The sequence below is a fragment of the Mya arenaria genome, chromosome 2 (genome assembly GCF_026914265.1).
Source record: "Mya arenaria isolate MELC-2E11 chromosome 2, ASM2691426v1".
Taxonomy (NCBI): domain Eukaryota; kingdom Metazoa; phylum Mollusca; class Bivalvia; order Myida; family Myidae; genus Mya; species Mya arenaria.
The window spans coordinates 69,297,259-69,311,950 of record NC_069123.1 but is presented as its reverse complement, the minus strand read 5'-3'; the positions used below and the strand labels follow the sequence as shown (position 1 = coordinate 69,311,950).

At 38.7% G+C, this 14,692-nt stretch overlaps 1 protein-coding gene across 3 annotated transcripts in view; it reads left to right on the top strand.

The window, feature by feature from the left end:
• Nucleotides 1–14,692, top strand: part of LOC128246806 (long-chain-fatty-acid--CoA ligase 1-like) — a 56,059-nt gene that overhangs the window by 26,770 nt on the left and 14,597 nt on the right. For all 3 annotated transcript variants that reach the window (XM_052965261.1, XM_052965269.1, XM_052965277.1), the window contains 10 exons: nt 182–283; nt 3,294–3,393; nt 7,177–7,349; nt 7,623–7,655; nt 7,864–7,986; nt 9,942–10,025; nt 10,827–10,961; nt 11,404–11,486; nt 11,790–12,013; nt 13,154–13,242. In XM_052965261.1, the coding sequence (XP_052821221.1) occupies nt 182–283; nt 3,294–3,393; nt 7,177–7,349; nt 7,623–7,655; nt 7,864–7,986; nt 9,942–10,025; nt 10,827–10,961; nt 11,404–11,486; nt 11,790–12,013; nt 13,154–13,242 (1,146 nt within the window). The remainder of the gene's footprint in view (nt 1–181; nt 284–3,293; nt 3,394–7,176; nt 7,350–7,622; nt 7,656–7,863; nt 7,987–9,941; nt 10,026–10,826; nt 10,962–11,403; nt 11,487–11,789; nt 12,014–13,153; nt 13,243–14,692) is intronic.

The following is a 14,692-nucleotide window of genomic DNA, read 5'->3' as shown; positions in this document are numbered from 1 at the left end:
TATTTTTTTAAACAACATTTTCTCAATTGCCATATTAACACATCCCAAAAGTATCCTAGGGGCAAAATTGTCCTATGGGCAAATGTTTGTCATATAAACGCAACATTAGTAATTGTTGACATGTAAAACTAGTTGTAATGATTTCACAACCTCCTTACACAGCACTATATCCAAATTTCAGGTGCTGACAAAGGGTAGTAGGGTAGGAGCAGGCTTGATAGCCATGGGACAGGCGGCATCTAACTCCACACACATTGGCATCTACTCACAGAACAGAGTAGAGGTGAGTTGAATGGCAGTTACATTGACATCTGTATTTTTTCAGAAACAGGTACCATACTCAACCAAATTGACGTTCCCTGCATGTGCCTTTTTGAGAAGTATTGTCCAAATATTTTGTAAACCTAGTAGTGTGTAACGTTAGTAGAAACGACCCCTAATGCATCTAAGGCATGCATGTCTTTTGCACAAATATGATAGTTTGTTTTATGGGTTTTGGTCTGTCAAATTGTTTTTATAATTGCTGAGTGAGATTGAGGGGGAAGGTGGGGCAGAGGTTGAGGGGGAAGGTGGGGGTGAGATTGAGGGGTGAAGGTGGGGGCAGAGGATGAGGGGGAAGGCGGGGGTGAAATTGAGGGGGGAGGTGGGGGCTGAGGTTGAGGGGGAAGGTGGGGGAAGATGTTGAGGGGAAAAGTGGGTGTGAGATTGAGGGGGGAAGGTGGGGGCTGAGGTTGAGGGGGAAGGTGGGGGCTGAGGTTGAGGGGGAGGTGGGGTGAGATGAGGCTGAGGTTAAGGGGGTAGGTGGGGGCAGAGGTTGAGGGGGAAGGTGGGGCTGAGATTGAGGGGGAAGACGGGGGCTGAGGTTGAGGGGGAGGTGGGGGTTGAGGAGGAAGGTGGGGTGAGATTCAGGAGAATTTACGGGTAAGGTTTAGGGGGACTATGGGTGCTTATGTTGAGGGTGAAGGTGGGGGCTGATGTTGAGGGGAGTGTGGAGGCTAAGGGGGGATGCTGGGGTGAGGTTGATATGGAATGTGGAGGCAGAGGTTGAGGGGGAATACGGGTGCTGAGGTTAAGGGGGAAGGTAGGGGCTGAGTGGAGGGGGACAGTGAGATGTTGTTAAGGGGAATGAGTAGACAGAGGTTGAGTGGAAATGTGGGGGTGAGGTTGAGTGGGGATGTGGTGGTGAGGTTGAGTGGGAATGTGGAGGCTGAGGTTGGGTGGGAATGTGGGGTCGAGGTTAAGTGGGCGTGTGGGGGCTGAGGGGGAATGCTGGTGTGAGGTTGATATTGAATGTGGGGTTTAGGTTGGAGGGGAATGTGGATGCAGAGGTTGAGGGGGAATATGGGTGCTGAGGTTGAGGGGGAAGGTAGGGGCTGAGTGGAGTGAGATGGTGAGAAGTTGTTGAGGGGGAATGTGTAGACTGAGGTTGAGTGGGGTTGAGGTTGAGTGGGATAGTGGGAGTGAGGTTGAGTGGGAATACGGATGTGAGGTTGAGTGGGAATATGGAGGTCAGGTTGTGTGGGAATGGGGGGGGGGGGGTAGGATGATGGTAGTGTTGGGAATTGGACAGAAAAATTACTATCGATATCTGTTGATGAAACCGATCAATGATCAATTATTAATTGATTTAATCATTATTTAATTATCTTTGGTCATCATATTTAAGGCATACATATTCAGCACATGCACCAATTTTAAGCACTAATGTTCCCTTACAATATTGTTTGTACATTTCTTTGTATAAATTACATTATTCATTCAGAAAGCAACTATCTTTTTGTATTTACAAGTTACTATTACAGAACATGAGACCACAGGCTTTTATTTTTGTCTTTCATTTAGTATTGTATACATGTGTAAAATAAACACAAAGAAAGATATCAATTTCTGTTAAATAATCAGTCAGTAACAAGTTCAACAAGCAGTTTAATATTCTATATGTTTTACAAGAACATTTTCTTTCAGACAACTCAGAAAACTAAATTCTTACATGGTAAGAAGTAAACATTAACATGTTTTAAAAATCATTCTTAAATCACAAACATGAGAATTTGAAAACCAATTCTTTAGCAGTTTAATAACAAAGAAAATTTGTTGTAAGGCCTAAAAAAAAATTATGTTTTTGGAATTGGACAATCAGAATTATTGTTTATATGATAAAACAAAGTCAGGCAATGACAGTAATGTAGGAAAGACTGCCATGTGCAAGGAAACACTGAACTTACGACAGATTTTGAAAAAAATAAAATAAAAATAAAAAAAATCCCTACCTACCCTACCTAAAAAATTTGGGAAAGTTACCCTAAACAAACAATTATTTTTTTTGGCCTAAGGTACTGTAGTGACAAACTGACTTGATAAGAATATGAATATGGGCCAATGGTTGTAAAAACAAGACATATAAACTTTATACACAACAACCTAATTGTAGGCAAAAGGTTAATTATTTTATTTTTTCAACTAAAAGACATCAAATATTCGAATACTGATTTTGACATTCGAATACCAAACGTTTTATAGAATATTCATTTGCACACCTAGTAAATACTTGAATCGGAAATGGACCTCTTTAAAAGATATTGGCAAAGCTTTACTATAGGCAATGTATTTACCTTAGAAATAGTACTATAAGGTGGACAAGGTTTAGTCCATTATTTCAAGATAATGTTGAATATTTATGCATGTCGTTTCAAAGCTGGTGTATCTTCCTAAGATATATTAGGAGGAAAATATTGCATAGTATCTAAATTGTTCTTATTGTATATTGCCTGACAGCTTACTATAACCCTGCTGTATGCATAGGGAATTAAGCCACTTAATGATTGATAGAACTATCAAATTAACAAGATATATTTTCCTGTCGTACTTTATACTTTCAGTATATTCTCTGTACTAACGTCATTATAAATTAATCACTAGATTTTCATTCAAATTCTTTAAATGGGGGGAATGACATTTTATTTTTCTTTGAAGACTGTTTCACTGTTGATTTCCTATTCATGGTCTTTCCTATTGCATAAGGGACCACATACTCTTGTTTCTAGACAAAATCGAACACAAACTTTTCTCCTTTATAAAATGTGAATGTTATACATCAACATTGTAGTATGTATTTATAAACACTGTCCTGGACATTACCAGACTGATTCGCAAATATAGACTCTAGTTCAACATCTTTATTTGAGTCAATAAAAGTCGAGGGGCGGCAGAAAAAAGAAGGTGGCGGGCGGGGATGAAAATCTTGCAATTATTTTATAGTCGCCTAATGTACGATATTTCCTTGTGTGTTTCAGTACTTTATATCGGAGCAGGGCTGCTATATGTACTCAATGTGCATTGTTCCATTATACGATACCCTGGGTATTGAAGCCTGCAACTACATCATTAATCAGGGTAAGTATTAGCCTATCGTTCAAGGTTATGTTGTAGTCAACCATTCAGATGACTCCCTTTAGACTCAGTGATCAGTCAATATGTTGTTGTAGTTGTTGTCATAGTGGTTGTGTTAAACTATGTTGAAACTGTAAAAGATGTTAACACAACAAACACGTTCCCATTGACAATATGCATTCACTTGTAGTGCTCTTGATAATATACTTTCTAATACTTTCTAGCCTGTGGTTGCTTTATCTGCAGCTGAGTTGAGCCTGATAATCTGTGACAATGACTGTTGTTGCTTTATCTGCAGCTGAGTTGAGCCTGATAATCTGTGACAATGACTGTTGTTGCTTTATCTGCAGCTGAGTTGAGCCTGATAATCTGTGACAATGACTGTTGATGCTTTATCTGCAGCTGAGTTGAGCCTGATAATCTGTGACAATGACTGTTGTTGCTTTATCTGCAGCTGAGTTGAGCCTGATAATCTGTGACAATGACTGTTGATGCTTTATCTGCAGCTGAGTTGAGCCTGATAATCTGCGACAATGACCGTTGCTGTTTTATCTGCAGCTGAGTTGAGCCTGATCATCTGTGACAATGACCGTTGTTGCTTTATCTGCAGCTGAGTTGAGCCTGATAATCTGTGACAATGACTGTTGATGCTTTATCTGCAGCTGATTTGAGCCTGAAAATCTGTGACAATGACCGTTGTTGCTTTATCTGCAGCTGATTTGAGCCTGATAATCTGTGACAATGACTGTTGTTGCTTTATCTGCAGCTGAGTTGAGCCTGATCATCTGTGACAATGACTGTTGTTGCTTTATCTGCAGCTGAGTTGAGCCTGATAATCTGTGACAATGACTGTTGTTGCTTTATCTGCAGCTGATTTGAGCCTGATAATCTGTGACAATGACTGTTGTTGCTTTATCTGCAGCTGAGTTGAGCCTGATCATCTGTGACAATGACTGTTGTTGCTTTATCTGCAGCTGAGTTGAGCCTGATAATCTGTGACAATGACTGTTGTTGCTTTATCTGCAGCTGATTTGAGCCTGATAATCTGTGACAATGACTGTTGTTGCTTTATCTGCAGCTGATTTGAGCCTGATAATCTGTGACAATGACTGTTGATGCTTTAACTGCAGCTGATTTGAGCCTGATAATCTGCGACAATGACCGTTGTTGTTTTATCTGCAGCTGATTTGAGCCTGATAATCTGCGACAATGACTGTTGATGCTTTATCTGCAGCTGAGTTGAGCCTGATAATCTGTGACAATGACTGTTGATGCTTTATCTGCAGCTGATTTGAGCCTGAAAATCTGTGACAATGACCGTTGTTGCTTTATCTGCAGCTGATTTGAGCCTGATAATCTGTGACAATGACTGTTGTTGCTTTATCTGCAGCTGAGTTGAGCCTGATCATCTGTGACAATGACTGTTGTTGCTTTATCTGCAGCTGAGTTGAGCCTGATAATCTGTGACAATGACTGTTGTTGCTTTATCTGCAGCTGATTTGAGCCTGATAATCTGTGACAATGACTGTTGTTGCTTTATCTGCAGCTGAGTTGAGCCTGATCATCTGTGACAATGACTGTTGTTGCTTTATCTGCAGCTGAGTTGAGCCTGATAATCTGTGACAATGACTGTTGTTGCTTTATCTGCAGCTGATTTGAGCCTGATAATCTGTGACAATGACTGTTGTTGCTTTATCTGCAGCTGAGTTGAGCCTGATAATCTGTGACAATGACTGTTGTTGCTTTATCTGCAGCTGATTTGAGCCTGATAATCTGTGACAATGACTGTTGTTGCTTTATCTGCAGCTGATTTGAGCCTGATAATCTGTGACAATGACTGTTGATGCTTTAACTGCAGCTGATTTGAGCCTGATAATCTGCGACAATGACCGTTGTTGTTTTATCTGCAGCTGATTTGAGCCTGATAATCTGCGACAATGACTGTTGATGCTTTATCTGCAGCTGAGTTGAGCCTGATAATCTGTGACAATGACTGTTGATGCTTTATCTGCAGCTGATTTGAGCCTGATAATCTGTGACAATGACTGTTGATGCTTTAACTGCAGCTGAGTTGAGCCTGATCATCTGTGACAATGACTGTTGATGCTTTATCTGCAGCTGAGTTGAGCCTGATCATCTGTGACAATGACTGTTGATGCTTTATCTGCAGCTGAGTTGAGCCTGATCATCTGTGACAATGACTGTTGTTGCTTTATCTGCAGCTGAGTTGAGCCTGATAATCTGTGACAATGACTGTTGTTGCTTTATCTGCAGCTGATTTGAGCCTGATAATCTGTGACAATGACTGTTGTTGCTTTATCTGCAGCTGAGTTGAGCCTGATCATCTGTGACAATGACTGTTGATGCTTTAACTGCAGCTGATTTGAGCCTGATAATCTGCGACAATGACCGTTGTTGTTTTATCTGCAGCTGATTTGAGCCTGAAAATCTGTGACAATGACCGTTGTTGCTTAATCTGCAGCTGAGTTGAGCCTGATCATCTATGACAATGACCGTTGTTGCTTTAACTGCAGCTGAGTTGAACCTGATCATCTGTGACAATGACCATTGTTGCTTTAACTGCAGCTGATTTGAGCCTGATCAATTGTGACAATGACCATTGTTACTTTATCTGCAGCTGATTTGAGCCTGATCAATTGTGACAATGACCATTGATGCTTTAACTGCAGCTGATTTGAGCCTGATAATCTGTGACAATGACCATTGATGCTTTAACTGCAGCTGATTTGAGCCTGATCATCTGTGACAATGACCATTGTTACTTTATCTGCAGCTGATTTGAGCCTGATCAATTGTGACAATGACCATTGATGCTTTAACTGCAGCTGATTTGAGCCTGATAATCTGTGACAATGATCATGGATGCTCTATCTGCAACTGAGTTGAGTCTGATAATCTGTGACAATAATCCTTGTTGCTTTATCTTTAGCTGAGTTGAGTCTGATCATCTGTGACAATGACTGTTGATGCTTTATCTGCAGCTGAGTTGAGCCTGATCATCTGTGACAATGACCGTTGATGCTTTATCTGCAGCTGAGTTGAGCCTGATAATCTGCGACAATGACCGTTGTTGTTTTATCTGCAGCTGATTTGAGCCTGAAAATCTGTGACAATGACCGTTGTTGCTTAATCTGCAGCTGAGTTGAGCCTGATCATCTGTGACAATGACCGTTGTTGCTTTAACTGCAGCTGAGTTGAGCCTGATCATCTATGACAATGACTGTTGATGCTTTAACTGCAGCTGAGTTGAGCCTGATCATCTGTGACAATGACTGTTGTTGCTTTATCTGCAGCTGATTTGAGCCTGATCAATTGTGACAATGACCATTGTTACTTTATCTGCAGCTGAGTTGAGCCTGATCAATTGTGACAATGACCATTGATGCTTTAACTGCAGCTGAGTTAAGCCTGATAATCTGTGACAATGATCCTTGTTGCTTTATAAATCTGCAGCTGAGTTGAGTCTGATAATCTGTGACAATGATCATGGATGCTCTATCTGCAACTGAGTTGAGTCTGATAATCTGTGACAATAATCCTTGTTGCTTTATCTTTAGCTGAGTTGAGTCTGATCATCTGTGACAATGATCATTGATGCTCTATCTGCAGCTGATTTGAGCCTGATCAATTGTGACAATGACCATTGTTACTTTATCTGCAGCTGAGTTGAGCCTGATCAATTGTGACAATGACCATTGATGCTTTAACTGCAGCTGATTTGAGCCTGATAATCTGTGACAATGACCGTTGTTGTTTTATCTGCAGCTGAGTTAAGCCTGATAATCTGTGACAAGAATGAGAAGGTTACCAATCTTCTTGGTCGGATGTCTGAAACCCCAAACCTACGCATTCTTGTTGTCATGGAAACTATCACAGATGATGTGAAGGCCCTAGCACAAAAACACAGCGTTGACCTTATACAATACTCAGACCTAGAGGTAAGCTCTTAGAATTTCAGGAAATACACTTTTTTGAAAATTGATTAAATATGTGTTCAATACGCTGCATTGATGAGATATTGCTTTTGTGTTATGTGTTTGAGCACCCTATTGTCAATAATTTTATATAATAAAACTTTCACCTATTGCACTCCTTTTGTATCCTTTCAGAACTACTGCAGTCTTTCCAATTATTATCTGATTGTTGTGTGATTTTTTTGACAGAGGAGGTAGAATTTGGTCGCTCAATTCTTTTGTATTTTCGAATTCCAGAAAAAGGGCGAGGAAGCCCCACAGGACCTTAAGGTTTGACTCTATTTGTTTACTTATTTTAATTGTAATTAGCAACTTTATTTTTTATATGAAAACTGATATGCATGCATCTAGATTGATTTTAATTCAGCCCCTATATATGAGCAACATTAAGACTATCAAAAGACCATAAGTGTAAGAAACTCTACAAATGTTTAAGGATGATAAATTGATGGAACCATTGAACATATTTCTATTCCAGCCAAGTGGCCCTGATGACCTGGCGGTTGTATGTTACACGAGCGGAACCACGGGGCTGCCCAAGGGAGCCATGTTGACACACGAGAACTGCCTCGCTCCCACACTAGCCTGTACTAACCTCTTTGTAAGTCAGAACTGACAAATGTTGATTTACAAATAAAAGTAGGCAATATGGCAGTGTTTTCTCACCTACATGTATTTGAACAAGCCAGGAATATGCCTACTCCCAATTGAAAAGAAAAGAATATTTTTTTTCCAAATTTTTTTAACTTTTTTTTTTACAAAAAAATAATATTGTTTTGGAATCATTGTTTGTGCTGACATCATAGTGGTTGTTTCTAATTATTTGTCATTATTTCAATGAATACCTCGTAAGTTTGAAGTGTACACCTTAAAATGTCCCAATTTGAAGTGTTCACATGATAAGAATTTCCCTGAAATAAAAAGTCCAGACCTTTTCCCAATTTTTGTTGACAAAATCGTGTGTGGAAGCCAATGAGTATGTGCATAAATGATACTTTATTGTGTATATGTGATATTGAAATATTTTAAAGGGGAGATTTATAGTGTATGCCTTGATAAATGCTTAAACAGGTACATGTAGACATGTACTGTCCCAGCTGTACACTACCTGAGTAGATTGATCTCCCTTGCTGTAATCAAATCATCTTATAAATCAAATGATACACACTCTTGAAACAATATCTTTGCAATGTTTCTCATGTTCAAATTATATTTAGAACATATTTTTTTCACAGCTTACAATTATTTTTTACAAAACACTGATTTCTGTTCAGTCTGAAACATGTAGATCGTACTGAAACTTTATGATCAAGTACTACAAAATAATGCTCATTTACATGGGTACATTCTTAGAAATATTTAAACAAATTTGTAAAATCAATGCAAATGTGTTGCAACTACCGTATTTCCTAGACTATAAGACGGGGAAATTGGGACCTGAATTTTAAGCTTAAAGTTGGGGGTGTGTCTTACAGGCGAGGCGAGGTACAATTTGTGACGTCACAGCATGAGCTGTGTAAAGATCAAAGGTGCATGTGAATGGGTTTTTTTTAAATGGGTCAGTCTTTGCCGTATGATCCCATTTCAGTAATCCTCGTCTGAGAACCTTCAAATCATGACTGATATATTTGAGTTTACTACAAATATGAATGAAAATTTGGCTGGACGAAAAAAATGATACTTTAAATAAATCCTTAACAGCGTAACCTTGTTCTATTATTAAACTACCTCCACATTAGAAAGTTTACAGTTGACATAAAATTGGCAAATTTTCTTCAAGCTAGCAAACAAATTAAGTTGATAATTGACTGTTTAGCTTGAACTTTATCACAGACTTGGAGAAATTCAAATGCTGGATCTGCTTTAAAAATTGACCCTGTCTTATAAACGAGTCTAGACAAAAACACCAGATTTCATGGGCAAAGTAAGGGGGTCATCTTATAAGCGGATCGCCTTATAGTCGGGGAAATACGGAACCTTTGATATGTTCATACTTGGTTGCATTTTACTGGTTGCAATTAATATAAAATACAAGAACCACATATAAAAGTTCTCCAGCGAAACTTAAAACTCGATTTTCTCGAATAATTACTTCGCCTTCTTTTTACCCTTTTCTTCAGGGGTTGTCATATATATATATATATATATATATATATATGGGGTAATTTTATTCAAAAATCATCATTTCTACCTGATAATGCCTACTATAGATATGAGTAAAGGCTTGTTAAATGTGAGATGGATTGCAGTAAAACATGGGAAGTGACAATCTCCTAAATAGACCAACATGTTAGGGATGGTTACAGATCTAGGTGAATTACATCAAAATGTAGAAGGTGATGAGGAGGCTCGCAATGTATTTTTCAACTTTTTTTTTACTGACTCATTTTAAAGTAGGGTTGTAAGGTCAAATAACTTCATTTTATTTTATATGTATCTTTGCTGAACATGGAAATATATTAATCTAGTATGTAAGTTTCCCATTGTAGAAAATATTATGTTATAGAAAAGAAATACATGTGTTTGAATCAGTCTTTTTTATTCTGTCTATTTCAGGATAGCAACAACTTAATTGTGAAGCCAGATGATGTGTTGATATCCTATCTACCCCTAGCTCACTCGTATGAAAGGTTGTGTGAGGTAGGTTTTATTAGACAAGAGGAGAAGTTATGTATCCCCCGTATAGGATAGGATTCAATTTGATGTTGTGTTGGCCATCTGTTTGATTAGATAGCTGGATTGATGGACATCACAAAGTTTGTCTGCCAGAAATCTAGCGGTGGGATTTTGATCAAACTTCACAGGAATAATAAGTCCCAAGCCGAGTTATGCATTAACTTTGGCATATTTGCTGGAATAATTATGGCTCTTTGATTTTTTACAAGTATTTCTTTCTACTTTGCACAGTGACTCTACAGTATGACTTCATGTACCTTGCATAAAACTTTTTCCATCTGCTTTCAAGAGTGCTGACTGTCATATTGGATTTTGTCATTATCATTTTGAGCAAACTTTTCAAGGTCATGCTGCATCTTCTGGATTAAATAAATAATTAATTGTCTTGAGCAGGTGTGGTATTTGACATAATTTTTTTCAATCAGATTCTAGATGGCCATATTTTATTTTGCCTTAATTATTTGTACACATGAATTTGACCAGAAATCACTACAGAGTTTCCCTTATTTCTCTAGTTAAAAACAATTTGTTTTCTTTCTGATAAGTGACAGTTTATCAGTTTATTTGATCACTTTATATGTTGTCAATTTGTAATGTTTGTTACTTCCCAATTTAATTCATTTAAATTCCTACCTGTATATTGATTAAGATGTGACTTGTTTAGTATATTCCATATTATCAAACTGAAAAGGAAAATATAAAAAACAATACAAATGTATCATGGAAAAAGGCAACACATTATTGAACTCCATCCAATGTTTGCAGGCATGCATGTACTCATGTGGAGGAAAGATTGGGTTCTTCCAAGGAGACGTCCGTAAACTCATGGACGATATCAAGGAGTTAAAGCCGACCGTGTTCCCGTCTGTACCGAGATTGCTCAACAGAGTCTTTGATAAGGTAGGATAATAGCCCGCTTTCAGCTTGCTTTAAAAGAGCACTTGTTTGAATTATTTGATCTAAATAAGTCAAAACTGTAACATATATTGATATAAATTATGGTAAAAATATTAATATTTCCTATGTGCATACTCATGTTCTATCACCCAGGCCAATGTAATTATTGAGTTATATCCCTTGGGTTAATAGTATTTAAATAAATTGGCACTTGGTTTTCCATATGTGCGTCACCTATAGCTTAATAACTAATGTCTAGCAGTGAAAATGTATGATGTTGTAGTAATATATTTACAAATAGTTGTATGTGCTATGCACGCAGTAAAGATGAATGATATTGTTGTAATATATTTACATACAAGTATCTGCTATGCACACAACTGATATAATGTAGTATTTGTTTGCTGACCCAACCTAGTATACAGCTCTAGTATGGATTTTACAGGTAATGGCAGGGGCCAGTGTCAGTGCCATAAAGTCCAAGATGTTGAATATGGCACTAGCATCTAAAGAAGCTGAGATTAAGAGGTATGTTTATATGGTAGTCTATGGTCAGATATCACCATTGTCCGTTGAGATTATAGGACTTAATGCAAGTTGTTTAAATTCTAAGTTGTCTGTCTGTTTCTTAGCCTTAAAGAGGTCCCTTCAAAATCTTGTCATTTCTGTAGTATTTTACGTGTTCTTTACACTGATTTTGAGGGATATTTATATGCACATATTTAGATTTAAAAAAGACGTATATACTGAGGGCATTCTATTGACTTTAAGTATGTGTATGACTTCTGTTAGTTCACACAAATTCTCACCAAAACTTGTGAACCATTGCAGCGGTATCATCCGTAAGAACTCGTGGTGGGATAAGCTCGTGTTCAGTAAGATCCAGGAGAGCCTCGGTGGGCGTGTGCGCCTTCTCACCACTGGCTCAGCCCCCCTCTCACCCAAAATACTCATGTTCCTACGCTGCTGTGTGGGCGCCCCTGTGTTGGAGGGGTACGGACAGACAGAGTGTGGTGCTATCTGTACTCTGCAGGTCCCCGGAGACGGACAGATAGGTAGGCAACCTTGTATAGAACTGTGATGCCCTGTTTTTTGAGCTTGCCTATTTTACTCATAAGGAAAGATTAAAAAACATAGATAATTTGGTTGCTATGTCACAGTTATGAAACCTTGTGCTGTGAACTCAGTGCTAACCGCCAATTAACACTGACGAGCTATCTCGGGGAACTGCAGGCATTTGTTAACACTTTTGTCCGAACCTACAAAGTGACAATCCCAAGTCATGTATATAAATTTTGTTTAACCAATGGGGAGATTCACAAGTCACATGCTAACCCATATGTACATGAACACAGGTGTGCATGTGTGAAATGTGGTATGGGATTGATTAAAACATGAGCAGCATCTTATTGAAATACACCATTTGTCAGAAGTTTAATATTTTGTAAAATATCTTCTTTTTGTTGTTTTTTAAATGTATTTTATGTAATAGAACAACATTATAAACATTGGTGACCTTAATTTATTAAAACATACTTGCCTGCATGCCAGTAAATAAGCATTTCAACAACATGCTTTCACACTACAGGGTAACTTCTGAACAATAAACTTAATAAAGTAACAATACATTTTAACACCGCTATTCCAAACACTGTTTATCCGAAATTTAATCATTTTTTCAAAATTATTTTTCGGTCCCCATTTTACTCCTTCTTTGTTTAACTAAATTTTTAATCAATGATACCAAATCGCTATTTTGAAGTAAAAATTATGGTCCTGATTTGGCATTTTACACCTATTTATCAATCCTTATTTCAAACTTGATCATCTCATTTTTTCACACCATACTGCAATAGCACTTGGCCATTGGTTTGAGGCTTTAGATGTCAGTCAAAGCAAAGTTGTCCTTTGTAAGCATAATAGACATCAAACAAAATTGACCTGAGTAAGACTTTAAGATGTCAGACAAAGTTGTCCTGAGTGAGTATTATAGATGTTAGACAAAACTCCCTGGTGTAATCCTTATAGACGTCAAACAAAATGTCCATTAAGCTCAAAAAGTTTTTGTGAATACTGAATCTTTGACAAACAAATATTAATTCAATGTAGTCTTTTGTTTAACAAAATTGGTTATTATCGAGGATTGCTATAATCTACTGTAGACATGGTATAAATTACATTTCTTGTATCAACAGGCAATGTTGGACCTCCTCTGAGGTGTAACTACATCAAGCTGGTGGATGTGCCTGACATGAACTACAATGCCTCAGATGACAAGGGAGAGGTATAGGCTTGATGACATAATTTCTTTTCCTGAACCGTAAACAAGATTCAGGATAAAAAATATGTTTTAATAACATTAATAGGTGTGCCTGCTTTTGAAAGGCAACAATTGATGTTAAGGCCTTCTTGGATTTAGTTCGTAAAAAACTGGATTGCCCTTGCTGTGTAGTACCCCTCTATTGAGGCAACATTGGAATCCACTTGCTGTGTAGTACCCCTCTATTGAGGCAACATTGGAATCCACTTGCTGTGTAGTACCCCTCTACTGAGGCAACATTGGAATCCACTTGCTGTGTAGTACCCCTCTACTGAGGAAACATTGGAATCCACTTGCTGTGTAGTACCTCTCTACTGAGGAAACATTGGAATCCACTTGCTGTGTAGTACCCCTCTACTGAGGCAACATTGGAATCCACTTGCTGTGTAGTACCCCTCTATTGAGGCAACATTGGAATCCACTTGCTGTGTAGTACCCCTCTACTGAGGCAACATTGGAATCCACTTGCTGTGTAGTACCCCTCTACTGAGGCAACATTGGAATCCACTTGCTGTGTAGTACCCCTCTACTGAGGCAACATTGCAATCCACTTGCTGTGTAGTACCCCTCTACTGAGGCAACATTGCAATCCACTTGCTGTGTAGTACCCCTCTACTGAGGCAACATTGGAATCCACTTGCTGTGTAGTACCCCTCTACTGAGGCAACATTGGAATCCACTTGCTGTGTAGTAACCTCTATTGAGGCAACATTGGCCTCCACTTGCTGTGTAGTACCCCTCTATTGAGGCAACATTGGAATCCACTTGCTGTGTAGTACCCCTCTATTGAGGCAACATTGGAATCCACTTGCTGTGTAGTACCCCTCTATTGAGGGAACATTGGAATCCACTTGCTGTGTAGTACCCCTCTATTGAGGCAACATTGGAATCCACTTGCTGTGTAGTACCCCTCTATTGAGGGAACATTGGAATCCACTTGCTGTGTAGTACCCCTCTATTGAGGGAACATTGCAATCCACTTGCTGTGTAGTACCCCTCTATTGAGGGAACATTGGAATCCACTTGCTGTGTAGTACCCCTCTATTGAGGGAACATTGGAATCCACTTGCTGTGTAGTACCCCTCTACCGAGGCAACATTGGAATCCACTTGCTGTGTAGTACCCCTCTACTGAGGGAACATTGGAATCCACTTGCTGTGTAGTACCCCTCTATTGAGGGAACATTGCAATCCACTTGCTGTGTAGTACCCCTCTATTGAGGGAACATTGGAATCCACTTGCTGTGTAGTACCCCTCTACTGAGGGAACATTGCAATCCACCTGCTGTGTAGTACCCCTCTATTGAGGCAACATTGGAATCCACTTGCTGTGTAGTACCCCTCTACTGAGGGAACATTGGAATCCACTTGCTGTGTAGTACCCCTCTACTGAGGGAACATTGGAATCCACTTGC